The sequence below is a fragment of the Sinocyclocheilus anshuiensis genome, unplaced genomic scaffold (genome assembly GCF_001515605.1).
Source record: "Sinocyclocheilus anshuiensis isolate Anshui unplaced genomic scaffold, SAMN03320099.WGS_v1.1 scaffold1097, whole genome shotgun sequence".
Taxonomy (NCBI): domain Eukaryota; kingdom Metazoa; phylum Chordata; class Actinopteri; order Cypriniformes; family Cyprinidae; genus Sinocyclocheilus; species Sinocyclocheilus anshuiensis.
Window position 1 is genome coordinate 670,640 of NW_015555843.1, and position 27,478 is coordinate 698,117.

General features: G+C 36.5%; 1 protein-coding gene and 1 long non-coding RNA gene across 2 annotated transcripts in view; one reads left to right on the top strand and one right to left on the bottom strand.

Annotated features, from left to right (window-relative positions):
• Nucleotides 1–18,618, bottom strand: part of LOC107675585 (uncharacterized) — a 23,515-nt gene extending 4,897 nt beyond the window's left edge. The window contains exons 1-2 of the long non-coding RNA XR_001632609.1: nt 18,521–18,618; nt 12,901–12,908 (exon numbers count right to left, since the gene is read on the bottom strand). This is a non-coding gene — a long non-coding RNA (uncharacterized LOC107675585). The remainder of the gene's footprint in view (nt 1–12,900; nt 12,909–18,520) is intronic.
• LOC107675584 (decaprenyl-diphosphate synthase subunit 2-like) overlaps nt 2,226–27,478 on the top strand; it is a 36,222-nt gene continuing 10,969 nt past the window's right edge. Inside the window, exons 1-3 of the mRNA XM_016469993.1 lie at nt 2,226–2,810; nt 13,256–13,390; nt 22,086–22,284. Coding sequence (XP_016325479.1) covers nt 2,584–2,810; nt 13,256–13,390; nt 22,086–22,284 — 561 coding nt within the window. The 5' untranslated portion in view covers nt 2,226–2,583. The remainder of the gene's footprint in view (nt 2,811–13,255; nt 13,391–22,085; nt 22,285–27,478) is intronic.

The following is a 27,478-nucleotide window of genomic DNA, read 5'->3' on the forward strand; positions in this document are numbered from 1 at the left end:
TTAAGTATCATGTGTGTTACCATGATGGTGTTTTGTGTTTGCATGAATGACTCTGTGCACCTTCTATATATTAGTACATACTGCTACTTGTGATGAGCTTTGATTCTTCATGTGGCTTTCTCTTTTACCACCTGCATTATTATGCTGGTTGTCAGTATGTTAAAGGTACAAAACAGAATTTAAAAGCAGTGTGCGTTGTTGAATTTGCTGGTTTACATTCAAAAGTTTGTAAATTACAGTTTTATACTGTAAAATTTACAGTTTGGGGCTGTAAATGTGTTTACTGTTTTTCTGTATTTTTTTTTACAAAATTATTCTGGCAACCACAGCTGCCAAAATTATTTTGTAAAAACTACAAACTACTTTTTTACAGCGTACTGTTCCAAACAGAGTGGAAAAAATGTATTGACAATCAGATGAGGCAAATTAAGTGTTGATTATGAATGTAATTCATCACTGAAAACTATCAAAATAAATTAGTTCAAATTAAAAAATCTGAACTAAAATCATTCAGTGTGATTAAAAAAACGCAATATTTGTGTTGTGTATTTTTATGCTTAATAGGAACACTAAATTCTGTTTGAATCAATTGGTCGAGTCTCCATTGTGCACTTTGACAGTTTATATATATAATTATTATTTTTATTATCACATATCTATTTTAAATATGTTAAAAATACAAAAATGGCCAAAAATACACTTAATACAGATAAAATATATTTACATATATTAATAATTTGCTTTACTATAAAATGGTATGTGGTAGTAACATTTTTTTGCTTTCTGTTTTTACAGATTTTATTTGGACAATTACAAATCACTATCGTGGTAACACTCATGGCACTAAAATAATGCAATAAACATTAATTTAACAAGATGCAACATAAAACCCATCAAATGTGAAGTGTCACAGAGGGATTTCTGAAAAAGTAAATTTACGGGGTTTCACTGTTAAAAATAAGATGACGTTTTTTTTTCACTTGTAAAATTACACAAAGTGTCCTGTTAGATTTATTACAGTTTTTCACTGTATATAAGAAAACTTATTGTTAACCAATTAACATGTTTTACCTTAGCTTTCCAGTAAATCTTTTAATGTTAAAATTATTACTGTATTATTAATTTTTTTTTACAGTGTATACGTGTTTCCAGAATCTTGATCAGCTTGAAGACCTGTAATGAAAGATGCACTGCAATAGAGTCAAAAAGGATATAGCACAAATTTACTAGTTTGTCCCAAGGCATCAGTTTAACAGAATGAACTGGGCTCATTCTTAATATGTTAACCTCATGCAAGCCCATAGTTGAGTTCAGTTGAAGTAAACTAGATAATCGTAAAAACGTTTTCAACATGAAATGTGTAATAGAAAAACAGTGTCAACTCCTTTCTGCTTCAAACACAGTAACCCTGAAAAGTAACTTCTGAGTGGTAACATTGTGGCCATACAAGAGTGCCACCATCTGTGATAGGTTTGAACGAAAATGTGAATTTCCCAACAAAGGCTGCAGTGTCAAAATAAAAACAGTATCCATCAATTACACAATTCAAGTTGTGTAAAAAGTAACTTTTGACATCATTAAGGTTCTTGTGCTTAAGTGAAATTCCCTCCTGGCTTTTAAGAGTTGATACAGCTGAAATCAACATTGTTATCCCATGGGATTCATTTGGCTGGCGTGATCTCAGTATGGGGATTATCACAAATCCAGAATAATCACACTACTACATGCAATGCAGAGCAGTGTTTCTCAACCGGTGGGTCACAACCCAAAAAATGGGTTGCAGGTCTGTTCTAATAGGGTCGTGCACAACAGACTAGAAATAATGGTAAATGCAAATAATAACATGCAACCAACCACATAATCACACGTTTTGGATGGCTTATCAACCTTAAAAGGGATGAGAAACCCCATGATTTGTATTTTTGTTATCAAAGGCTGTGAGTGTAATCAAAGTATTTAGCAATATTTTGGTGCAAATTTATGTCACACAATCCAAATTTGGCAGATACCAACATGGGAATGTTGACTGTGACTGTGTCAAGAAAAAAAACTATTGGTGTTGAGTACAAACATATACTGTTCTAATCGACTAAGGAAAAAAGCAGAAATAAAAGAAATGTATTTATGAAATTTAAAAGATAATTTTTTTTTCCACATTTCCTTTAGTTTAGTAGTTTTGATAAAGAGGGTTTTGGTGACGAAAGGGTTAATGGTGCAGTCTTTACGACAGGCCGTAAACTGATTCATAAAAGATGGCAACCCGGTGCAGCTGTCAAAACGTGAGAGTTTAATGTTGTAGAACTGGACACTCAGAAACCAGCACGGACTATCGGTTTGGACCTATGTACGTGCATTAACTAAGGGCCATCGCTCGATCAGCGGAGGAGACGCGAAGGAGTCTTCTGTGTAGAAGAGGATGCTTTCTTCCCTAAGGAGGTGACATTGAGGAGGACAGAGGCTGCTGGGTTTTACACTAAAAATAAGTGAAAGAGCGTGTCAGATCTCTGATGTAACTTATCTGAAAGTACCAATGAACATTCATACATTTACGTAACCGGTCTATTAGTTTTATTTGATTTTAAAATGGCTTGGAGGTCACGGCTCTCTTACATTGGACGGAGGCATCTGGGCATTTTCTTCAACCCGTCTACCTCAAACTGGACTAAGGTGGTGTCTGATGCTGAGAAGATCGTAGGATATCCAACTTCATTCATTAGTTTACGCTGTTTACTCAGTGACGAGCTCAGCAATGTGGCCATGCATGTAAGGAAGCTGGTGGGAACGAAACACCCTCTGCTCAACACCGCCAGGTACTGTGTTACATTTGTGTCTTTCTTCTGGCCACCAGGCAGCTTATCGTTAGGTATGATTCTTGTAGAAATTCCTTCTTTTGAGTCGGATTTTTTAATGAGTCTGACGAACTTGTTCACAAACAAGTCTGAACGATTCGATCACGAATCAATCGGTTCTTGAGTCCTTTGACTCAGTGAACGAAGATTTGACCGATTGGGTGAAACTTTAGTTACTTTAAAAGCCGATTATTACAAATACATGTTACAATTTCGACAGTTTTATCAGCACCCATATTAAACAGAGGTATAATAAATAGCATTTCATTGCAACGTGCAATAATAAAAAATATTTGAGCACCAAATCCGCATATCAGAATGATTTCTGAAGGATCATGTGACACTGAAGACTGGCGTAATGATGCTGAAAATTCAGCGTTGATCACAGCAATAAATTACATTTTAACAGATATTCAAATAGAAAACAGTTGTTTTAAGCTCCATTAAAATAATATTTAAATAATATCTGAGAATACTACTATTTAATTGTATTTTTAACCATTTTAACCAAATAAATGCAGCCTTGGTGAGCAAGAGACTTCTTTAAAAACAAAAAACAAACACAAAAACACCCCAAACTTTTAATCAGTATTTTGGATCGAGTCTTTGTCAGTTTTATCAACATGCAAATGAAACTTTTTCAGGTAAGATATTCATTTTAATGTGCCTTACTGTAAATGCACATAACAAAAAACTGCAATAAACAGAAATGGGACACAAAAAATTATGATTAACTTAATTGGAAAGTTTTTAGAGCACGTAAATACGCCACACCAGTGTCAGCGACCATGTAATGACATAAAATATTTTTTTTGTTCGAATGAACCAGTTCAAGGAAATAAATTGGACTTCCCATAACCAACATGTACATCTAGCATTCATGGGGCCAATTTACAAACACCTTATATGGATAAGAGTTAGTTCATGAATATTGATGAGGTCACACTGATGTTGCTTGGTAACCTCCTTAGAATGGTCTAGCATGTGACCCAATTAATGTTAATGAAACCAAGCCTTCAGCATAATAGCATTGCTTAACTAACTTCCCAACTAGAGCCAATATACTATCATCTGCACTTCAGCCAATCAGTTCTAACATAAACTGATTAATATTCACGATTCATGTTTAATATGGACAAACAACTACATATAGTGGTTAAAGGTGCAGGTCATTAACATAAGTGGCTCTCAGAGGAAAATTAAAAGATTTTATAGGCTTAATTAGTTTACACCCTGCAGGAACCTCTGGAAAATCTGCAGTTCCGACCTGTTCAGTTTGTTAATTGAGAAGCAATACAAGTCAAGTCATTTCTATAAATCAACAGGATGGTTGATGTTTTCTTGTAATCTCTCATTATAGTCCTATATGTAAAGCTGTTTTAATGGAGCAAAAGTGTCTTTTCTGCAAGTCAGAACATCTTGGTGACACCCCTTTTTTTAAGTACTGTAGGTTAATGAATAGTGAAAGAATGAAATTGAAATGACAGTTCTTGTACAAATAGTATTTTTCAGGCTAGCCCAGTTAAAGCACGTTCATTGAGCTTGCAAGGGTTAAAAAATAGGACTTTTGTGCTCTCCTAGGTCTACAGGTGAACAAAGTCACAGGCTCAGTTCCGGTTAGGGGGGTGATTTAGAAATGGGAGAGTTATTGAATTCACTTGAGTACGGCACTTAACCCCTAGGCTACTCCAAGGAGATTGACCCTGGAAGCAGAGTACTAAAAAGTCACTCAAGTAGCCAAATTAAATGGCCAAATTAAAGCTGTCTCCCTCCAGTGGCTGCCATTTGCAGTTCCAGTCTGATTTTGTGCAACTTTGAGACAGACAGCCCACTCTGTGATACTGTGGATCAAGATTGTTTCTAATAAAATAAAAACAAGAAAATCCCTTGTAAAACTGAGCATGCTGAAAGTTATAGTTTGCCAAAAAATGAAAATTCTGTCATCATTTACTCACACTTATACCTGTATGACTTCATTTCTTGTTGGTAACCAAACAGTTTTGTTGACTGTTGGCTTCCATTGTATGGACAAAAACACATAAACATCTTGTTTTATGTTCCACAGAAAAAATATGGTCATACAGGTTTGGAAAGACATGAGGGTGTAATGGCGGATTTTTGATTTCTGGGTGAACTAACCCTTGAACTTTTTTTCCACCTGAGTGCTGTCCAACTGAATGACATACAGAAAATTTGAGGAAATAAAGGCTGAGTGTTTGTGTGCGTTTGGTTTTAGAGGGAGAGAGAGAGAGTTCGGGAACCCAATCTGGCCCATCCAGACGACAGTGCTGGAAACAGTAGCCCAAGGGTGTAATAACCTATACACCTAAATCTGATATGACAGTCCATTTGGGAGGGGACCCTGTCTTCTCCCCTCAGCATCAGTGCAGATTCAGTCGTCTTCTAAGACGCGCCAAAGATATTTATACGCACAATTGCAGGCTGGTGAGTCGGGCAGTGCCAGCTAACGTTCTGCTTCGCCTTTCTGTTCATTCTTAAAAAAAACCCCACAGACCTCAGCGAAGTTCAGAGCAGTTTGGGGTTGCAGTAAGAGCTTGCGGAGATGTCTGTGACACGTCAGGGGAAGACCTTCACAGGTCCACTCCACACTCATACAAAAGCCCTGTGACGGTCTCACTGAGGTCCTTTATGGCAGGGGTTTTAAATCTTTAATATATCACACGGCCCCTAAATATGATCATCCTCATGCGAGGGACCCCCATCCTAAATTTAAAAGGCATCTATATAATTTCTTGTATAAAGACCCAACTTATTCTGTGAAAAATGTAATATTATATATTATAAATATATATTATATAATTATATATAGTGTATATATGTATATATGTATGTGTATATATATATATATTATATATATATATATATTATATACTTATAATTTATAATATTACATTTTTATTTCATATTGCTTATTCAGAAATTATGTAGTTTCTAATTATTTTCCCCTACTCATTATAGTACTGTACTGTTAGATGTATTATTTATTTACTTATTTTAATATACTTTTTATTTTTTTAATTAAATTTTATTTATTTACGTACTCTTTTTTTTTTTTTTTTTTTTTTTTTTCAAAAATTTTTCTACGGCCCACCACTTTGAAACCCCAGAAAGATAAAGATTAAAGAAGTTAACTTACACACTCACCATTACATGCTGCTTTCCAAATCCATCGAGTGCATCATCATCAACCGGAATCTTTAAACATCGCACGCTCACTGTTTAGACGTGTTCGAATGGGGCTCCTCCCGTTTACAGAAACTTAACACATTAAGCTGTCTCTACTTAACATAATCATTGCATTCAATATTTCGTCTGAATACTTCAAACAGCTAATTATATTTAGTAATTATTTTTTTATAAAAACAAGAAAGAATAATTAATGACAACTAAAAACATTTATTTAAAACAAAATCCGGGTTTAGAGTGACACCAGTAATGATAATTATTATATTTTTTTTTAATATACACATTTGTTAAAAATTACTTAAATGTCCTAATTGAACTATGGCCGTATCCTGGCTTTGTCTATGTCCTGTCTGTGAAACCAGGCCTAAGTATATTTACTGTACATTATTAAAAAAATCTACCTATTTCAATTTTTTTAAAAAGTTTAGTTGCTGCTTTAAAGGGGTCATAGGATGTTACATGCACTTTTACAAGTTGTTTGAACTGAAATGTGTGTCGGCAGTGGGTGTACACAACCACCCTATAATGATAGAAATTTTTTTTTTTTTATTCTCCAAAATTTTTCTACGGACCACCACTTTGAAAACCCCTGTCCTTTGGTAATTATTGGGGCCACCCATAAAATTTTTGTCCCAGTCCACATGTAAAGTGATGACCCAGCTGCATACATGCATAATATTCCAGTCAAACAGAGTGCAGTGATGTAATGTCACATTTTCCCAATGACATCATTCGCTGTGGCATTTTGATTGATATTTACAGCATTTTTTTTCTTGGTTGTTAGGGGCCGTTCACACAGGATGTGTTAATGCGGTAAAAGCAGCTAGATGGAGTTCAATATATTTTTAAAAAGACATGTTTATTATCTCCTACACACTATTGCGAATATCAGTAATCAATATGCTTGTCTATAAACGTGTACATATGCTAATAAATGTGAGATGCTCATCCCGCCCCCAGATTCATCTGATTGGTCCATTGACATGTATGCACAGACATTTATCCACTGTATCCAATGTAAAAAAAAAAAATTGTATTAACCTCACATAGCATCTTAGAAATGCACTGCTCATGGTGTAAGATGTGGAAAAAAAGTGAGACGCACTATAGGTGACAAAGACGTCCATCTAGTGCATGTTTTCATTTTCTAACCAAAAAACAGTGTTGTGTGTGAACAGTAGCCTACCTTTGAATGTTTCACACATATTAAGTGTACTTCACTGCGCACTCCTTGTTTGTGATGGTAATAAACACTTTGCAGCTGGTCTGTATTCCATCACTCTTTCATTCCGTATTTCCAATCATTTCTTATCACCACTCGTCTTGTTTTAATGACTCCCTGCTCCTCCCTTTGCAGTAGAGTGAGTTTGTGATTTAATGATATGTGTGTGTTTGTGTGCATGTTTTGAGATGTAGTTTCTGTCTGACTGAGTGATGGTGTGTGTCTCTGGTGCCCTGTTCCGTTCACACAGCACGTGTGTTCCGAGAATGCGGTTGTGAGTCCTGAAAATTTACAGGTGTGAGTTCGGTTACAGAATGCGGTTGTCACACCCGTAAATAACCAAACTGTGTGTGAACGTAACCGTATTAAGGACTCAAATACAGAACTGACAACCGTATTCTGCTGCTGTGTGAACGTGGCCTTTGTGTCAGTATGTTTAAAATGCTAGCTGAAGCCATAAGGGCTGGTGGAGAGGGGAATCTTAAAAACCTGATTGTTCAAGGGGACGGTCTTTCATATATTGGGATGTGACCTGGTGTATGTGAGCACTGCTTGATTGAGTGCGAGAAATCAAAAATCAGATCATTAGAAAAACCCAACAATACATGGAAAAACATGTTTATGTAAGATTTTGAAATCATATTTTTTTATTTTTAGAGTAGACATAAACATAAACAGACATGCACTCTTTGAATGAGCCACCAGTAGTGTTGTTATTGTTAACTAAAACTTTAAAAATAATTTAAAGTTAATTGAAATAAACATGAAATAAAATGCAGATATTAGATGAAAAACATAAATGTAAAAAACTTAAATGATAATTTGAAATATTGCCTTGGCAACTAATTAAAATAAATTTATGAACTTAAATACTGAAATAAAAAAATAAAGCTAATTGGAAATATAAAAAATTATAAATATGATAAAAGACAAAAGCACATAACAAAAATACTTAAACTAAAATGGAAAAAAAAAACTTTTTAAAGTTAAACTATATACTGTATATTCAATTGAATTGTGTTTTTTTCGGTTGTGCATTTAAATAATTTGCGTGCGTTTTATTTCTCTCCGCATTGACTGTTTGTGTGCCTGTGAGTCTGCGCGCTGAGATGAGGAAGTGCCCCCCGCTTATAACGTGCATGTTGATTAGCAATGATTATAAATACACTTAATTATTATAAAAATACCAGAGATGGCTTGAAAAACACAGATAAACCATATATTGTCGCAGTTGTGTGTTTATTGTCTTCATGTTTCATCATTCAAAACGTTCCTGTAACATCATGAATTTCATTACTTCTGTGATATATATATATATATATATATACACACACACTCAAGCAAGCAAGCAAAAAATACTACTTAATAAATACTGTAATAGTATATAAATAATACTGGCCACCAGAAGACTGAAATCTGAGTAATAGGGGTGTGCTGATCAGGTTTCACTTAAACCATTTCGGTTTACCTTACCTGATAAGAATAGAGTTTAAGGCATTTATATGACCAACACAGTATTGGGTTATTATTAAGCATATTCTATGTAAGATAATCTATATAACCACACTCATCGATTGTCCTGTTATCAGCCACTTTTATGTATTTCCAGCTCTCTCTCTCGGATATATTCCTCATTTGTACCTTAAATGTCTCCAGTCTCTCCTTTATTCTTTCATTCTGTCATGATATGTCTTGCCCACCTCTCTCTCTCTCGCTCTCTCTCTCTCGCTGGGCTGTTTGGTAGTGGGCGTGTCTGGGTGTCATCTCATCTCGATTACCACAGTTGTGATTCATGACAAGTGACTCTCTGCCTGGAGACGGGATTACAGCCCCTGTCGTCACGGGAACTGCATTGTGCCTCATTGCCTGGCAACCAGAGATGATTGTATCCCTGGAACGCTTGTGATATGCACATCCACATGACCTGCACACTACATCAGATTAATATCAGTCTGGATTTAAACTTTCTATTACTTCGTCCTCACTAAGTGTGCACAAAAGCAAACATACAGCACAAGGTCCAATTTGCCAATGGAATTTTCAGTTGGTGCATTTTAATGACTCTGACGCTCAGACAGTTCACTTCCTTACTGATATGGCTCAGATGACTAGTTCACTGACTGAACAGTAGGTTGTCATGGAACAATAGGGGGTGTTCACTAAGACAACATTTTTGTATTCCACTGCAGCGCTTTTCCATTCACTAGACAAATGTGTTTGATCGTTGCGCTTGTGTATATTGCGTCTATTTTATTGCACATGTTCTAAAAAACATGGCGCTGAAGTAAAAAAACTGCAATTTTTTTTTTTTTTTCATTCCACGGCCCAGCGTCTTGTGTTTTATGTAAATCATTCCTTAGGGGGCTATTCACACAGAACATTGCATTTCACTGTGTTGCTTTTCCATTGTTTTTCTATGTAAACATGCGCTAGATGGAAGTGATTATGCTTGTATCTTGCATATTTTGCAGCATCTTGTACAAAAAATTTTTAAAGAATTTTGTGGGTTTTTATGTCTTGCATTTTTAAAAGTAAAAACTTCTGTGTGAATGGCCCCTTACTGTGTTCTTTTTGATTTTTAAAAAGGTTAGTTTCAAGGTCACTGTTTTTGATATTACACCTTGTCGTAAAATGTATATCTGCAACAGAGTTTCATATTTTTGCTATAAATGTTATTTTAATTTAGTTTGAAATATAATAGGATTGCAGGGTGCTCATTTAGAAGACAAAAAATTAGGTTTTATATTATAGATAGTCGGCTGTTTTCTCACAACTTTCCTTTAAAAAAGCGGTTCTTTATGTGGGGGAATTGTCGGTTGAAATATTTATTAAGTGTTTCTAAAATGATCAAAATGCAGAATATTTGTTTCAGAGCAAAGAGGCCTTTGGTCATTTTTGCTACTCTGTCCTTAGGAGGCAATTATAAGAAAGTTATTTGTATTGTATGTATATTTTAAACAGATAATAGAGCCAAGTAAAGGGTCAGTGGGGTTAAACGCCTTTGCACAGAACCAACCACTAACTGTCATACAAATGCAAATTAATCATGATGTTGAAAGACAGACTAGCTCATAACAGCGATGACCTCTGCCTCTGAGACCCCCTCGTGGAACTGTGATTAACAAGCCCGCAAGTGTCTTTGTGTGTCTGTTTCCTCCTCCGTAGAGAGAGAGAGACAGTGAAAGATGGAGAGATGGGAGGTGAGAAGAGGGCGAGACTGTATTGGAACGACATGCTGGCTCGTTAATATGACACTGTGCATTTCATTTAAACACAATTAGGATATGGTGAGGCTCGACAGTGACACACACATACTAGAAACTTTTATTTTCATAAAGTTGCCAGATGACAGTATTAGTCAAATTTTGGTTTTAGATGCTGTTCAAACAGAGCGTATTTTTGTATTCCACTGCACTGCTTTGTTGTTTTTCTATGTAAACATGCTCTAGATGGGCATCTTTGAATGTTGCGTTCTCGTCTTGTGCATGAAATGGCATTTAAAAAAACGACAACATTCAAGTTAAAAGTTTAGCTTAAAAAAAAAACATCTATAGACCTTGATTTTTTTTCATTTCACTACCTGCAAAAATGTGTTCTGTGTGAATGACCTCTTATTGAACTAGATTTTTTTTTACATTTTGTGAAGAATTGTAAGTGGTTTGTGGTTCTTGCATGTGCAGAAGTCACTACTATAATGCTAAGGTTTTGCAAGTGCTTGCTAGGGTGTTGCCATGTGGTTGCTAAGGAGTTCTGAGTGTTTGTGTGTGTGTGTGTGTGTGTGTGTGTTTCTATTTATGACCTCATTAATTCCATCCAAGTATTTTTTAGGGCACACCTATGCGGTTGCTAGGGTGTTCTGGGTAGTTGCTCAGCAGTCCATGTAACCCTCTGTAGCTGCATTTAGATAACGGCATAATACAGCTGTCAATCCGGGTAATGATTCTGTTCACACTTTTCATATGTTAACTGAAGTGACGGGTTAAATTTGGCCATGAAAATGTATTTTATCACTGTCACTATGGTTACAGGTGGTATTAATGGCTACGATGAGAATAGAAATGGGGATACAATTTATTGACTTATTCACACAGACAGTTTTCAAACTGTTCCTGGCTGCTGTTGTAGGAACAGGATATTTTGAGAGCCACACCTGCTAGTAAATGCTTTTGTCAATTCCAAACACTGTGTGAATATACTCTGGTCCTTAGATACATCTTGGGTCCCTCCTTCAATGCCAGTCTATTTATTTTAAGTGTATTTTTTATCGTTCAAGAGGTTCAGATCCAGACCCATGTTGACCTTCTAGAAGAAAACTGAAGTTTTCTTAAATTTTTAGACAGTTGTAGATATCTGCAAAGAGTTATATGGCCTTGATTTATAGAACAACATATAAATAAAAATAGTTACTTTTTATAGTGGCTGTTCTTATATGCCTTAAAGGTGTCATATTATGCCCCTTTTTACAATATGTAATATAAGTCTCTGGTGTCCCCAGAATGTGTCTGTGAAGTTTCAGCTCAAAATACTCCACAGATCATTTATTATATAATTTTGAAAATGCCTATTTTGAGTGGAAGCAGAAACACTGTTTTTCGGGCCTGTCTCTTTAAATGCAAATGAGCTGCTGCTCCCCGCCCCCTTTTCCAGAATAGAGCTGCGCCTTTACAGCTCGTATCTGCTAAAAAACATCTGTTTTGGTTCTGATTATCATGTTTATCGTGCTGAAATCATGTGTTTTAAACCACATGAGTTTAAACTTCAGATATAAGGTTTTATGAGCGCACACATCCGAAGCACACAGACAGAAAGCGGCTGTCACAGCATGTGAGTATTAACTAAGTTCTCTTTCACACACAAGTTTACGTTAAAAACACACGAGTTACAAAAACAGTCGGGTATGTCTTTGAAGGTAAACAGCTGGGAAATAAATCGCTTGTTTATTTTAGATCTGTGTGGCAGCAGCAATATACAGTAGCCTAAATAAATCAATAAATCCACTGCTCTCTTGTCTCCTCTGAGGCTGGGACTCTAAATAGTGTTCTGTGCTCGTCTGTGCAGCCAATGACAGAACGGTTAGCATGTTTTGCTCAAACTTTCGCCATGGCATTAGAACTGGTACAACGTTGTCGCTTGCGAAATCAAAATGATGGTGCCTTGAGTGGAAGTTTACAGATTAAGGGGCGGTAATATTATAATGAGATCCCTTTGCCACGTCACCAAGGGAGCGAAATCAGACGCATTCGTTTTCTCAGACGTTTGCAGAAAAAGGCTTACCTAAACAAAGTGATTGGGTTAATCTTTTTCACGTTTCCTTGGTTGGTAGATGCACTGGGGACCTGATTATAGCACTTAAAACCTGGAAAAGTCAGATTTTCATGATATGTCACCTTTAAGTGCAAGTGTTATTTTATAATTCAATGTTTTGAAGCAGATCCTGGAGAAACTCTACAATCTCTTGCTGCTTTTGATCATTATGATTCTTTAATTAGCTGATGAATCACATTTCTTCTCTTCATATCACCATTATTTCTCACCATGACCATCAGCACAGAGTACTGACCAATAGTAAGCCTGACTCATTAATGGATCTCACATATGACTCAGTGAAAATGTGCAGTTGACGCTGTTGCCTTGGAACACTTACATGTATTTTTTTTTTAAGAAATTAATACTTATTATTCAGCCAGGATGCATTAAATATTCATCATGAATATTCATATTCATCAAAGAATCCTGAAAAAAAAATAATGCATCACGGTTTCCAAAAAAAAAAAAAGTAAACAGTGCAGCTGTTTTCAACATTGATAATAAGAAATGTTTTCTGAGAACAAAATTACCATATTAGAAATATTTCTAAATGATCGTGTAACACTGATTTATTTTAAAACATTCCGAATGTATTTTCTATTTAATTCAGCTAATTATAAAAATGCATATTATGTGATATGTAATCTTTTTTTTTTTTTTTTTTAAATAGAGGATTTGTGTATGACAGCCGGAATAATCTACAAATGCGAGGTCTCATTGTGCTGCTAATGTCAAAAGCAGCCGGTCCATGTCCCAGTAACAGTGACCCGATTTGTGACAGTATGGTCAGCGGCATCTACCCCAGGTAAAGATACCTTTCTTTCTCTTTTTTTACTTTTTGTTTTCTTTCTCTTTCTAAGGGTCATGGGGTTCTAACAGCTTGTAGCTTTGGCCATTAGTGAGAAATGATTGCTACCACACAAAGGCTTAGTAAAAGTGAGAGAGGGAGGGAGACCAGACAGAAAGATGTTTGAAAGACAGCAAGAGAAAAGAATATGGAGAGGGGAAGGACTGTTTGTGTTATCTATGGACATTGCTAGTTTACACATAACATGTCCATAGACTAAATCATCATTTGCAACCTTGTAAAGCCAACTGTATCATATTTAATACATGATTTTCTAGGTCTCTAAATTATCAACATGATCAAAACTTTGCTGAAACACCTCTTGCTGAAACACCTCTTGCACACAATCTACTATTTGCATCCTGATTAATAATTAATACTTGTTTAGTAAGTAAAGGGCCTTTGATTCTAAAAATGTCCACGTAGTAAACGTATCTTTTTGCTGTGAAATCTTGAGACTTTCATCTTACTTTTTAGCCATATAAATAACACATCTACACCAACTGCATATTTTTGCTCAGTTTCAGAGTTTTTTTACTCTTTGAGTATCAGCTCCATATTCTCACTATATCATAATATATGGACCATAAAATCCTGATGTCCCATACATAAAACACATATGCAAACTTTTTAAAAATATAAGATTCAGTAAACTCTTTCAGGCTTTACAGGACACATTTTGCCCTCAGTAGATCATTTTAAATGGTCTGGTCTGGTGACAAATGCATTTTTAAAAGTACAAATATTCCATGCAGTCTCTCAAGGTTATGGAAAGTCATGATAATTACAAAAGAATTGGCAAAATGTTGTTTAAGCTATCAAAAAATATACAGTTACCTTCTCTGCTGCTCTGTGGAGAAGCCTTTGTAGTCTATGAAACAAACCATGTGAGGTATTATATTACAGCGGACACTGTTTGTTAAAGTTGTCTTCAACTCTTTAAATAAAGTTTGCCTGCTCAAATCCACACCCTGATGAAGGATCTTCAAGTCACAATGCGTTAGTTGTGGTTTTTAAAGTTGTAGCTGTATTTTAATATAGCCGTTTTGATATCATACCCCAATTATTTTGTTTTACAGACTGCCATCAGTAGTTTTAGATATAGTATAGCATGTCAGTTTTAGGAGTATAGCATATCACACCGCAGGAGATGTCAACTTCCCAAAAGTATTCAATGTCAGCATATAAGTGCTTGCTTGTGTGTGTTCGTGGTGGGAGAGGTGGAGAGAGATTAATAAAAATTTAAAAAAGAAAAAACATATTCTTGGCCGGTATCCGGGCATCAGGTTTAGAGAAGTTTTTAATTTGGACACCTTGAAAGCTACAGGCCGCTGAAGATTGTATTTCAGAGACGATGAGGTTCCAATTTTACCTGAGGCCAATTAGAAATGTAGCCGTTTTCTCTTTCCATAAGCGAAAGTGAAAAAAGAGCATGACATTTGTTTTTAAAGCGTAGCATTGAATTCGGTGAGAACAAGGTTTATTGGAAAACAAGATCTATGGTGACTGTGTTGCATGCGTGTGTGTAATAGACAGATCATCGGAAACAGGATATGAAAGTGTGTGTAGGGTAAATTATGTCCAGTTAAGGACAAGAAATTGACACATGCAGCACACACACTCTTGTGCAACCACTTCCACTGCTGCGCTTCAGAAGGACTCTTGCTCTAAACAGGCTGGTGTGTGTGTGCGTGTGTAAGTCCTTTGGCTGCAGTGCCAGGGAGTTACCAGAAGCGGCTGTTGTACTTGGCAGTGAGTGTGTGTGTGTGTGTGTGCATGCGCAAGCTGTCTGAATGAACTCTTTCTCTCTCGGCGAGTGGGGAAAGAGAGTGTCAAAGCAAGTGAGAGGAGGGACCAGCACTCATCGCTACACTTTCCCCTCATTTTCTTGCTTCTACAACCCCACATTTCCCACTAAAGAGGAAGTGACCTCATAGTTCCACAGCTGGAAGGTGGGTGTCATGGAAACAAGATGGTGATGTAGTTGCCCTGAGACTTGTAAGACTCAAGGCTGACCCATCGTGGGTGTGTGTGTGTGTATGTTAAAAAAGGGTGAAGTGAGTGATGGAGAAACACACATACATGCACCCAAACAACTACACCCATTTAAAGGGATAGTTTACCCAAAAATGTCATTATTTACACCTGTATGACTTCATTCTTCTGTGGAACACAAAAAGTGAATTAATGAAAAATATCCTGGCTATTCTTTTCAATATAATGCGCTATATTCCAAATTTTCTAAAGTTGTATGCTTGTCTTGTGTGACAAATAGAACCAAATTTAAGATAGAAGAGAATGATGTCAGACAAATTTCTGAATTAATCAGAATCAGAATCAGAAGAGCTTTATTACCAAGTATGTTTACACACACAATGAATTTGACTTGACGACAGGAGCTTCCAGTGTAGAAGAAAGTACAAACATAGTGCAGACATACACAGGAATAACACAGTAGGGATGTAATATAACACTAATATAATAAAAAAAAAAAAAATTTGAATAATGTACTATATACAGAAATAGAAGTATAGGAAAAAATTTAATTGTTTAGATAAATGTACAGATATGTTTATTAGTGTGCAGATATGTTATTTACAAAGTGTGCAGTTTAATATAAATATAACTATGTTAGTTGTGATGGACGATGTATAATTATGAAAGATTAATTGTTCAGACTGAGTTTAGCCTGTGGGAAAAAACTGTTCTTGTGCCTGGCTGTTCTGGTGGTCAGTGCTCTGTAGCGCCGACCAGAAGGCAACAGTTCGAAGAGAGTGTGGGCTGGGTGTGAGGGGTCCAAGGTGATTTTTTTAGCCCTTTTCCTCACTCTGGAGATGTAAAGATCTTGGAGGCTGGGCAGAGGGGCACCAATAATCCTCTCAGCAGTCCTGACTGTCCGTTGTAGTCTCTTGATGTCTGATTTGGTTGCTGAACCAAACCAGACAGTTATGGATGATTAATTATTAATTAATCAGACGTTCTTCTGAATTGGATCTTTTCCATGAATCAGTTTATCTGGTTTACAATGAATGATTCTGAGTGATTCATTTACATTTGGACTGAACTGTTCAGTTTGCTGATAATTAGATCAAAATTTAGGAGAGAAGAGAGAAGTAGTGAAGATTCATTCATGAATGAGACATTCTTCTGAATCTTTTTTTAATTTTATTTAGTAAATCAGTTGTTCTGATTCACAATTAATTATTACAGTTGGACTGAACTGTTCAACTCCATGATCCCATTAACAGTTTTCTGGAGGGGAATTTAAATATGATGCACACATTGTCTGGACCCCTTTTGTGATACTATTATTGTGCTTTAGACCAGAATTTTTTTCTAAATTTCTCCTTTTGTGTTCAGCAAAAGGAAGGCATACCTCTTTCTAACATATAGAGCTTTTTTTCTTCCTCTCTGTCTGTATTTTTCTCTTTCTTTGTCAGTCGTCTCTCTTTCCTTTCAACTTCCCCCCTTCCCTCCCTCTTCCGATGACACCTTTTGCTCTCTCGTTCCTGGTTAGAGGTGTGTTTGATGGGGGTGATGGATGGATTGCTGTGCTGCTCTCCTCCTCCTTGACATGCAGCATTTGTAAAATGTCCCTTCGAGTCACTTTCTCTCTCACACACACTGTGTTGTGTGGTTGTGTGTGCATGGTAAGTGTGTGTGTTCACTTTGACAGAAATGCTCATGGTTTGGGGGGGTGGGGTGATCGCATACATGCACGAGTGCATCTTGCTGAGAGAGACGTCTGTTTGAATGATTGCTCGACAGTTCTTTTAAGGGACCTATGAAACTCGAGTGTGACATTCAGCAGACTTTGGCTGTGTCTGAAAGCTGAAAAAAAGCATTGTAGTCACTAAAAGTTTGCTTTGTTATCTCCTAAAGTCCTCTTGAATTTGTTTTAGATTATTAGACATTATGGCATCCTGGTGGAAGAAATTTTTTTAAAGGAAATTTGAATATTTCACTGGGTGGAAAGACCAACATGTGAATGAAATTTCTAAAAAGTGCATGATACACTCACTTAAGATGGTTACATTGTTTAATTCGGTAAGAAGACATGCACACAAACTATGATGGAAAAATGAATAAATTACAAGATTTGCTTCAGAGAAGTGCCTCAAGTCATGCGACTGAATAATTGCATTTTTTTATTGCACCAATTTCCCTGAAAGAGATGGAATTGCTGCTTTTTTCGCAAATTGTTTTTGCAATATTCAGATTTTTTGCAACTTGACATTGATGTTTATTTATTTGTACTTATTTATTTTTTGTTATGAACATTACAGAATCTAACTGATTGACAAATTTAATGAGTGCAAATGTTTAACTGAAAATGAAATCTTATACTACCGTTCAGCAGTTTGGGTCAGATATGAGATATTAGTTCTTTTATTCAGCAAGGTTGCATTAAATTGATCAAAATTGACAGTAAACACATTTATAGAGTTACAAAACTTATATTTCAAATAAATTCTGTTCGTTTATACTTTCGATTCATCAAAGCATCAAAGAAATTTGAGGCTGAGCATCAAAGAAAGCCTCAAGAAAGCATCAAAGAAAGTAAGAAAATGTATTACTATTTACTAGGGCTGCACGATAAATTGCATGCGATATTTAACGCGCATCTTACAATGTTTTCAATGTTGATAGCAGCAAATCAGCATATTAGAATGATACTGATATTAGAGTGACACTGAATACTGGAGTAATGGTTGTTGAAAATTCAGCTTTGTCATCACAAGAATACATTACATTTGAAAATATATTTAAATAGAAAACAGTTATTTTAAATTATAATAATATTTCACATTATTACTGTATTTTTGATCAGCTTTGGAATTTTTTTTTAAAACATTTAAAAATCTTAATATTCACTTTTCACTTAATACAAAGACAGACACAGACACACACACACACACATTTGATTTAATTTAAAAAAATAATTTTTCTGATGTTTTCAAAGTAAAAATGAACTGTCATTTTAAATTAAGTGACATTATTTATGTCTTCAGAGCCAAGTTCAAAGCATTCATAACTTTACTTGAGGGATTGGCATGGTAATGTACATGACAATGTTAATGTATTTACAGACCGCAAGTACCGAGACTTACTACTGCCAAAACATCCACAACATGCTGCTGTGAGCATGTAAGAAATATTGCTGCTGCAAATAAAATATACATGAAATAACCCCCCACAAAGCAGGGGACATAGAAGGGACAATACAAGCCAAAACAAAAACAACCCCCCCAACAAGCAGATCTATCGCCAAGACATATGTACTGTGGCTGCTCCGAAGAGCCATGTGAACCACATGTATCTGTGTGTGCCTGGGCTACCACGCCAACCGGCTTAACACTAGTGGCCTATGACTATGTGAGCCTTGGCTACCACGCCAACCGGCTTAACACTAGTGGCCTATGGCAATTTGAGCATTGGCTACCATATGTGTGCCTGGGCTACCACGCCGACCGGCTTAACACTAGTGGCCTATGACTATGTGAGCCTTGGCTACCACGCCGACCGGCTTAACAATAGTGGCCTATGGCAATTTGAGCCTTGGCTACCACATCGACCGGTTTAACACTAGTAGCCTATGACTATGTGAGGCTTGGCTACCACGTCGACCGGTTTAACACTAGTGGCCTATGACTATGTGAGCCTTGGCTAGCCACACGAGCACATTTCTCCAAACTACACTACCCATAATGCATTTCACTCGGAACTAGCTGTTACCGCCGTAGATAGTGACCTTCAGCGTCTCCCGCAACACTGTCATTGATATGACTGCGATAAGCGTGTGCTTCTGACGCTGCGTGCAGCTGAAAACAACCACACACTCATCACAATGAAAACATCAACCTTAGAAATAACGAATGTGAACACTGGGATAATCACCGATGTATATGGCGAACCCCCATTGAAATGCATACACAAGAATGTTTATTTCATTTAACCTGTTTCATGTCCGTTACTATTGGTGTGTCCTCAGAGCGATTACATATGCTCTAAACTGCGTTTTGCTCCAGCTGTATAAACACGGATGCTAAATGCTGCTGCTAATATGCTTAATATTCGCTCCTGCATACAATGCAAACTGCTAACATGACACTTAGTTTAAACTTGATTATGGTTGCTCATTTTTGAATTAAATTAGGCAGACCACGCAATACACACATCGATATGGATTAGAAGAGCATTCACTTATCTTAGATGTTGATTTCGCTGTTCTGAAGCAAGCTGCAACTGCTATGGCAAGCACTAGTCATTAGTGATGTCCGGTTCGCGAACGAATCGTTCGATTTAACCGTTTCTTGCCTACTAGACTGACACAGCACGTCTGAATCAAACTGGTTCTTTTGGACAACTGATTCTGTGCTAATGTTATGAGCGCGGGTAAACCAAAGACTTGAATGAAGAGCAATCTGTCGAAACGTACGTTTATTTAATAACAAATAAATTGCAATGGATTATGTATAGTAAGTGGATTATGGTTTCTGCGCTGATGAACCAGATAATTGAAACGAACTGTCCGAAAGAACCGGTTCGCGGAAAAGAACCGGACTTCCCATCCCTTCTAGTCATATATTTGAATGTTGAGCAGCGAGCTCAATTATTGGCTACCGATACAGGAGAGAACCAATCAGCTGTGCCATGTAAAAATGTAGACAGCATAGCAGCAGATTTGGGGGGAAATTAGATTTCGATTCAACTCCGTCTGTCTGCACACATCCAAAACACTGTAGCCAGTCCAAAAATGAAGGAGACAAAGACTATAACAATCATTTCAGTACAGAAAACTATAAAGTAAAAAACACTAGTCACAAATATCATCACTATTACTAATGAGTGGTCAAATCAGCAACTCAGTGCTGGCAGCCACAAGGTGTTGAGAAGGACACACGCACAGTCGCACACCTTGGCCACATTCACTCTGCAGCTGAATGTTGCCCTTTTTTTTTTTTTGACTGACATGAACTTTTAAATGTGGCATTAAAATAGTCAAACTTGGCATGTTAATCTGAATTAAATAAATGGAGGCAATCATTATGAACCTCATGTTCCGTGGAGGCTGCCGTGAAATTACACATCAATTAAGAACAAGGGCAAGGAGGCGGAAAAGTGCAGAAATTGTATTATTGGCATTCTGTGGTCTCATTGTCTTCCACACTAATGGAAATGAAGCACGCCAATGATAGTGAATGATTATGAATGATAAAACATTATATCAGACTGTTCATGCTGTATTTTTTTTAATTTCTTCTTAATTTTTAATTACATTTCATTTTTGCAGTTGTAATTGTTTACATTATTTTACAAACTGACTTAAAATGTCACATTTTATGCATTTTGTGCTGTTCATGTATTTTAAAATCTTAATTTTTGTTCTTTTTCATTTAGTTTTTTTATTTTAAAATCTAGTTTATTTTTTTATTTTAAATGACATGTCACATCTAAAGCATTTTAGGTCAGTTCACACTGTATTTTTTAATTCTTTATTTTTAAATTCAGTAATTTTTAAATTTTAATAAAAAATGTCACATTTAATATGATTTGGGCTGTTCACAATACCTTTCAAGAACAGACCCGTGTCACGTGTAAACGTAGTCCTACAGACTTTTTCAAGCTCTGATATCTCAAATCTTTTGTAGAAGACAACTTTTGACCTGCATTTATAGTCAACATAAAATGCCATTCACTACACATTTTACTTCCATAATCAGTTGCATTTCTGAGCGAAACAGGATATTCATTGAGAAAAATGTTGGGTGGGACTTAACTGTATCCTTCAGGATTGGTTAGGCTTGCAAAAAGTGGACATATCGTATTTATCAGGATAACAAAAGACAAGTAGATCCCTACAACTCTTGACCTGAGATGATAGATACATACAATTACACTTCTTTAAAGTATGTTTGAGTTTCCCCAGTAATCCTCATCCATTGTAAGCCACATCAACATCTCAGATCTGTATTAACTCAGCCAACGTGCCAGTGTCAGCTGAAGTGAAACTGCCCGGGATCGGTGGCTACATGGTCAAGAGAGCTCTGCACAATAGGGATGATTGAGCCCAGGAGATGGTCCATTAAAGAACAGCATTTAATGACAACAAGAATTATTGCAGTGCTTTGTAATTACCCAAGCATTGACTTAGCACTTGTGTGTGTGTGAGCAGAAACGGCCACAGCGATTCTCTCACATTGCCAAACTGAAGAGAATCCCTTCATCAAATATGCTTTTTCTTCATTCTCTCACCCTCTTTACTTTCCACGTCTCTCAATCTGAAGGAGGGGTAAGTGGTCATCAGTGCTAACGTCTCTGTCTTGTGTCTGGAAGGTGGTTATCGCTGAGACCTCAATGGTCCAAGCTGATTATGGTCCTGCAAATCAACATTTGATTATAACGTCCGTGTGATGGCGTTGTGATAATCGGGCAGGGCACGTCTGATAATCAGTGGCAGTTGGTATTTTGTGAAGTGCATTATGGTCACCAGGACACTTGACACTCTCTCTGGTTTATTTGTTCTGCAGAAGAATATTTGGGCTAAAATCACTCCCTTTCCGTATAAAGTGTGCTATAGCATCTGGGACTGTTTATAGATGTAATACCCTCTCAGAATCACAATATTTCTCTCTTTCTGTCTCTTTGTCAGTCAGAGGAACTTGGCTGAGATCACAGAGCTGATTCACACAGCCTTCCTGGTGCATCGTGGGATTGTTAATCTGAGGGAGTGGACGAACTCAGACGGCCCCCTCAAAGACATGCAGTTTGGGAACAAGATGGCCGTTCTGAGTGGCGATTTCCTGTTGGCGAACGCCTGCACGGGGTTGGCCCAGCTCAATGACACCAAGGTATTTAATGAGTTCTGTAAAAAGTCTCCAGGTTTTTCCATTGCCTGCTCTTCACTTGCTCCAGGCTCCGTAATGAAAGAAACCCTGCTCTGAGTTCGCTGTTGTAAAATTTGTGCACAAATAATAATCTGTACACATTTTCCTAGCTATCCACACTACCATTCAAAGGTTTGAGAACAGTAAGATTTTTTTTCTTAAGAAATGAATACTTTTATTCAGCAGGATTGCATTATATTGATCAAAAGTGACATTTGAAGACATTTATATTGTTACAAAATATTTCTATTTCAAATAAATCCATTCATGAAAGAATCCCCCCAAAAATGTTGAGCAGCACAACATTTTTCTACATAGATGATGATAAGAAATGTTTCTTGAGCAAAAAAATCATCATATTAGAATGATTTCTGAAAAATCGTGTGGAAGGAAATTTCAGCTTTGCAATCAAAGGAATAAATGACATTTTAAAATATATTAAAATAGTTATTTTAAATAGAAAACATTTCTTCTAAATTGTGATAGTATTTCAGAATATTGCTGTTGTTATTGTATATTTGATCAAATAAATGCAAACATATTGAGCATAAGTGAGCATGTTTTCTTTCAAAAACATTAAAAAATCTTAATTGCCCCAGACATTTGAAGGTAAGGACATTCAAAAATATAAAAAAAAAAATCCTAAAAGGGAAGAGTTGTTAAATGTATTTATTTATTTTTATTTATTTATTTATTTAGCATTTTCATAATTAAGAAATACATGAATACAGAATTACTATGAATAATTTATCCAGTTGAGAACATCCCAGTAATCCCCAAATAGAGGTTTTGTCAGATTTAGCTTACGTCTGGTATTTTAGTACTAAAAAATAGCTAAATAAAGAAACACATCTCTTAATGCTAGAGGTGTGAGCCACTTCCATCACATTTGTTTTTTATGCAAAACACTGAAGAAAATAATTTCACCAGCTTCTGACTTCCTTCTCAAAGACTTTGTTCTCCACGCTGAACGCTGTGTGTGTCCTCTCTTGCTAATTTCCATACACTTGCATTCTCCCTCATTCTCTTGTGCTCTATATGTGTGTGCGCGAGTGTGTGAGCATATGTCTCCTACACCCCTCATTAAGTGTCAGTGTTCTCCTCCAGCTCTAATTAGAGTCGCAGTCAAAGCACCGTCTAACTGCATGAGGCCAGCAGCCCCACTGCCTCACTCCGCTCAGGGTTACAGCATCTCACTAGAGCATCTTTTTGAATATCTTACAGCGTTATGAATGGCCAGTACAGATAGAAAGTGATGGTAGGATACATCAGGACATTTTAGAGCAGTGTTTCCCAACCTTTTTTCTGTTATGCACCCCTAGAGTCCTATTGATTTTGCTCAAATAACCCTGAAGTGTGTTACTTTTAACTCATAGGTTCTGTTCTAGCTATGTAGGCTGGGCTCAAAATCAAGTAGACCATTATAGGTTACTGAATTGAAACGCGCTACATAGGCAGCAACACCATGCATCATACAAATGGCACTCTTTCCAAGACCTACTTAAGTACACCTACATGTACCACTAGTTGGGATTCACTGTTTTAGAGGAAATTGCTTGTCATATCATAATATTAACAGACTAAGTAAAAAGGGATTTGCACTACAAACCCTAACATTTCATGTCTATGTGTCTGTGTAACACACACAGACACACTCAGATGCACTAAGCAGGAGTATGCTGACAGGATCTGTCACCAAGTGTGGCTCTAGAATGCAGCTCTCCCCGTGGAAGAAAACAAACTCTTTTCCTTCTGTGTAGCCTCAGACACATGGATGCACACTCAAGCTCACTTTAATGCGTGTATGAGCGGACACGGAAATGACTGCAGGGGATTTAGGCGATCAGCAGATTGTGGCACTAATATAAAGAACAGATTATATGTTTTTTGTTTTTTTTGCTCAAGAGGAGCTCAGCATTCAGACAGCCAGACATCTTACAGTCAAGTCTTGCACCTGATTTTGTCTGTGTGTTTAATACAGACTTTCTTTAGGTAGATGGTGTGGTGTAATTCAGTGGGTTTAGAAGTATGTATTGGCGTGTTTTATAGCACCTCCTGCTGGACGAAAGTGGAAAACTCTCTCTCTCTCTCTCTCACCTGTTTAGTGTTTTTTTTTGATGCCTCAGTGTCCGCCTCAACGCTAGTTTAACGATTTAAGGAAAGTTTTATTTATTATATTATTATTTTGAAATCTTAACCTTTTTGTCTGTTTCTGTCTACATCTGTGATTTAAATATCACATATTTTTTGATGCAAATCGACATTGTAACGATGGTTTGAACCTTGTAATGTAAACGTTTTTAGAGACGGGCGTAGTTTTACAGACAGATGAAGACACGTACACTTCGGTTCAAAAGTAATCAGTAATTTTTTTTTTAATAAATTAATATTTTTATTCTGCAAGGATGCATTAAATTGATAAAAAAATGACAGTAAGGGTATTTATAATGTTTCATTATTTGTTTCAAATATTTATATTTCATATAAATGCTGTTCTTTTGAACTTTCTATTCAACAAAGATGCTGAAAAAAACATCACAGTTTCCATAAAAATATTAGGCAGCACAGCTGTTTTCAACATTGATATTGAGAAATATTTCTTGAGCAGCAAATCAGCATATTAGAATGATTTCTGAAGGATCATGTGACACTGAAAACTGGAGTAATTACTTCTGAAAATTCAGCTTTGCCAACCACAGGAATAAATTACATTTTTAAGCATATTAAAATAGTAAACATGGATTTTAATTGTAATCATATTTCATAATATTACTGTTTTTGTTGTATTTGATCAAATAAAAATCTTACCAACCCCAAACAGTAGTGTATATGTACTAATAATACTAATGCTAACTAATAATTATATACTTTTTATTAAAAAGAAATAATACTGCAAAATGTAGTTTCATTGTCGGTTAAAAATATATGTGCTTAATAAATTTTCTCAGTTTAGTTGCCATTAGCAGCTGTGGACAGAAGGTCATTTTAAGCGCTCGTCTTTAGTGAACACACACACATACTGAAGAGAGTGTGAGTAAAAATCCTTTTTTGTGTGAAACTGAACCTGTTGTGCAGCGAACCATGATTAAAACCACACACACTCTGTTCTGACCCACTGAACTAGTGACTGAGTGACAGGATGTCCAGCCAATCAGAGATCAGACTCTTTAGCTAGAAGTCAAACTTCCACAGATGAACTTACAATTAGCAAAAGTGATTAAAAATATATTTTAAGTGTTCAGTTTTTTAATAGTCCCTTGATGCAACTGACATTCACCCAGCCAGAACCGTCCGAACGCATATCCCTCTTAAAGCTGCTGTCTATGTAAATGAGGGCGAGGCCCCATTGCATTAGCGGTTCAGTTAGCATGAGAGCATTAGCGGTGGAAATCAGACGTTCCCTCTCTGCAGCAAAGCGCTTTTTCCCCTTGATTGATCTGTATTATGTATCGCGGCCTTGAGTGGGATCCTGACTTAGTAGACTGTGTGTGTGTGTGTGTGTGTGTGTGTGTGTGTGTGTTTGAGTGAGAGCGAGTGGGATTCTGGCTCAACACTAGTATAAACGGTAAAGGGATCCATGAGCGGCTGTCTCCTCTTTCTTCTCCTCACAGACCTGTCGGCGAAACACGACTCCGGCTGGATTTGGGAATGAGACGAGACAGAGGGAGGGCAGCTTATCTGATACTTTCCAAAAAAAGCCCCCCCACTTCACACACACGCACACACACACATACATATGTAAACTCACACAAAATACATAAACGTACACAAACACACAGTTCAAACACACATGCATTCTCTCTCACACACACACACACATGTGCACGCTTTAATTTCTCAGTGTGGAGTGTGTGAAGCCGCACATCTGGCTGCGCTATAGGGGCTCTCTGTCTTCTCTGGGCTCTGGGTAGAGGAGTCAAGTTCCTCACTGTTTCCTCAAAGATCTGGTTACTTAGAGGGCAGAGAGAAAAGGAGAGAAGGAAAGTGTGAGAAAAACAAAGTTTGAGAGAGAAAGTTTGGGGAATGGAGAGGAGTAGCATAATATTAAATATGAGGAATAGCTGAGTGTCTGGAAGAAAGGCCTCCGCTATTCTAGTTCCCTGGAGATTCTGCCTGTGGTCTTATGATTCAACAGGCCGGCCTTTCTGGAAAAGAGGAAAAAGAACGACGAAGGGTGAAAAAGAGGTGGAGAATGTAGGCTAAGGCAATGGATGGAAGGGATAGGAAAGCATGTGATTGAATGAAAGAAGGAGCTGTTGGTGACTCAGTCCAGCTGACTGTTGTGGAGTAGATGTAACGTTGTAGCGCCCCCCCTCAGGAGCACTATAGTTACTACACGATCCAGAGTACTTTAAAGCAATAATTCACCCCAAAAATTAAGTGGAACACAAAAGAAGTAATTTTGAAGAAATGACCTGAATAGAACTGTCTCTTTTTAATTATACTGTTTGAGGAATGATGCTTTTAAGCTTTCAAAGATGCAAAAACACTATCAAACTATTTCATATAACTTTTGAAATCGTACAACTAAAATTTAAGTTGTTCACTAATAATCTTAGTCAGCTGTTAACCTGTCTGGACTAGTCTGATTCATAACAAATCATTCAGATTTATTTATGAACTGGATTAACTGAATAATTGAAATGATGTGAATCAAAAGAATGGTTCATTTACAATTGCTACTTCTCTCATGAACTTCCATGAATGTGTTATGGAGAGCTAGGTGCATGTTTTTATACAGTATTTGTCTTTATAATATAACAAATTTAACAACTTTATTGACCTCTGATTGTGGAAATTGTTTCATCATGTTGTTTTTTTATATTATTCCTTTTAACATGTTTTTGTGATATGTTTTTTTATATAAACAACAAAGTGTGTGTGTGTGTGTGTGTATGTATGTATGTATATATAATTCAAAAGATCAAAGCTCAACTATCAGATGATATTCTGTACAGTAGTTGTTAGTATTTTTTTGTGCTGGGTGTGCTGGGAGTTGGTTGTGTGTGTGTTAAAGAGAGAAACTGAATCATTAAGCTGTGCAGATGTCAGAGTCCTCATTAAGGTCTGTATCCTCTGGACTAGGGGTGTGCGATATATATCGTCTGCGATAATATCGTAATTGTTGTTTTAACGATGTGCGATTTGACATTATCGA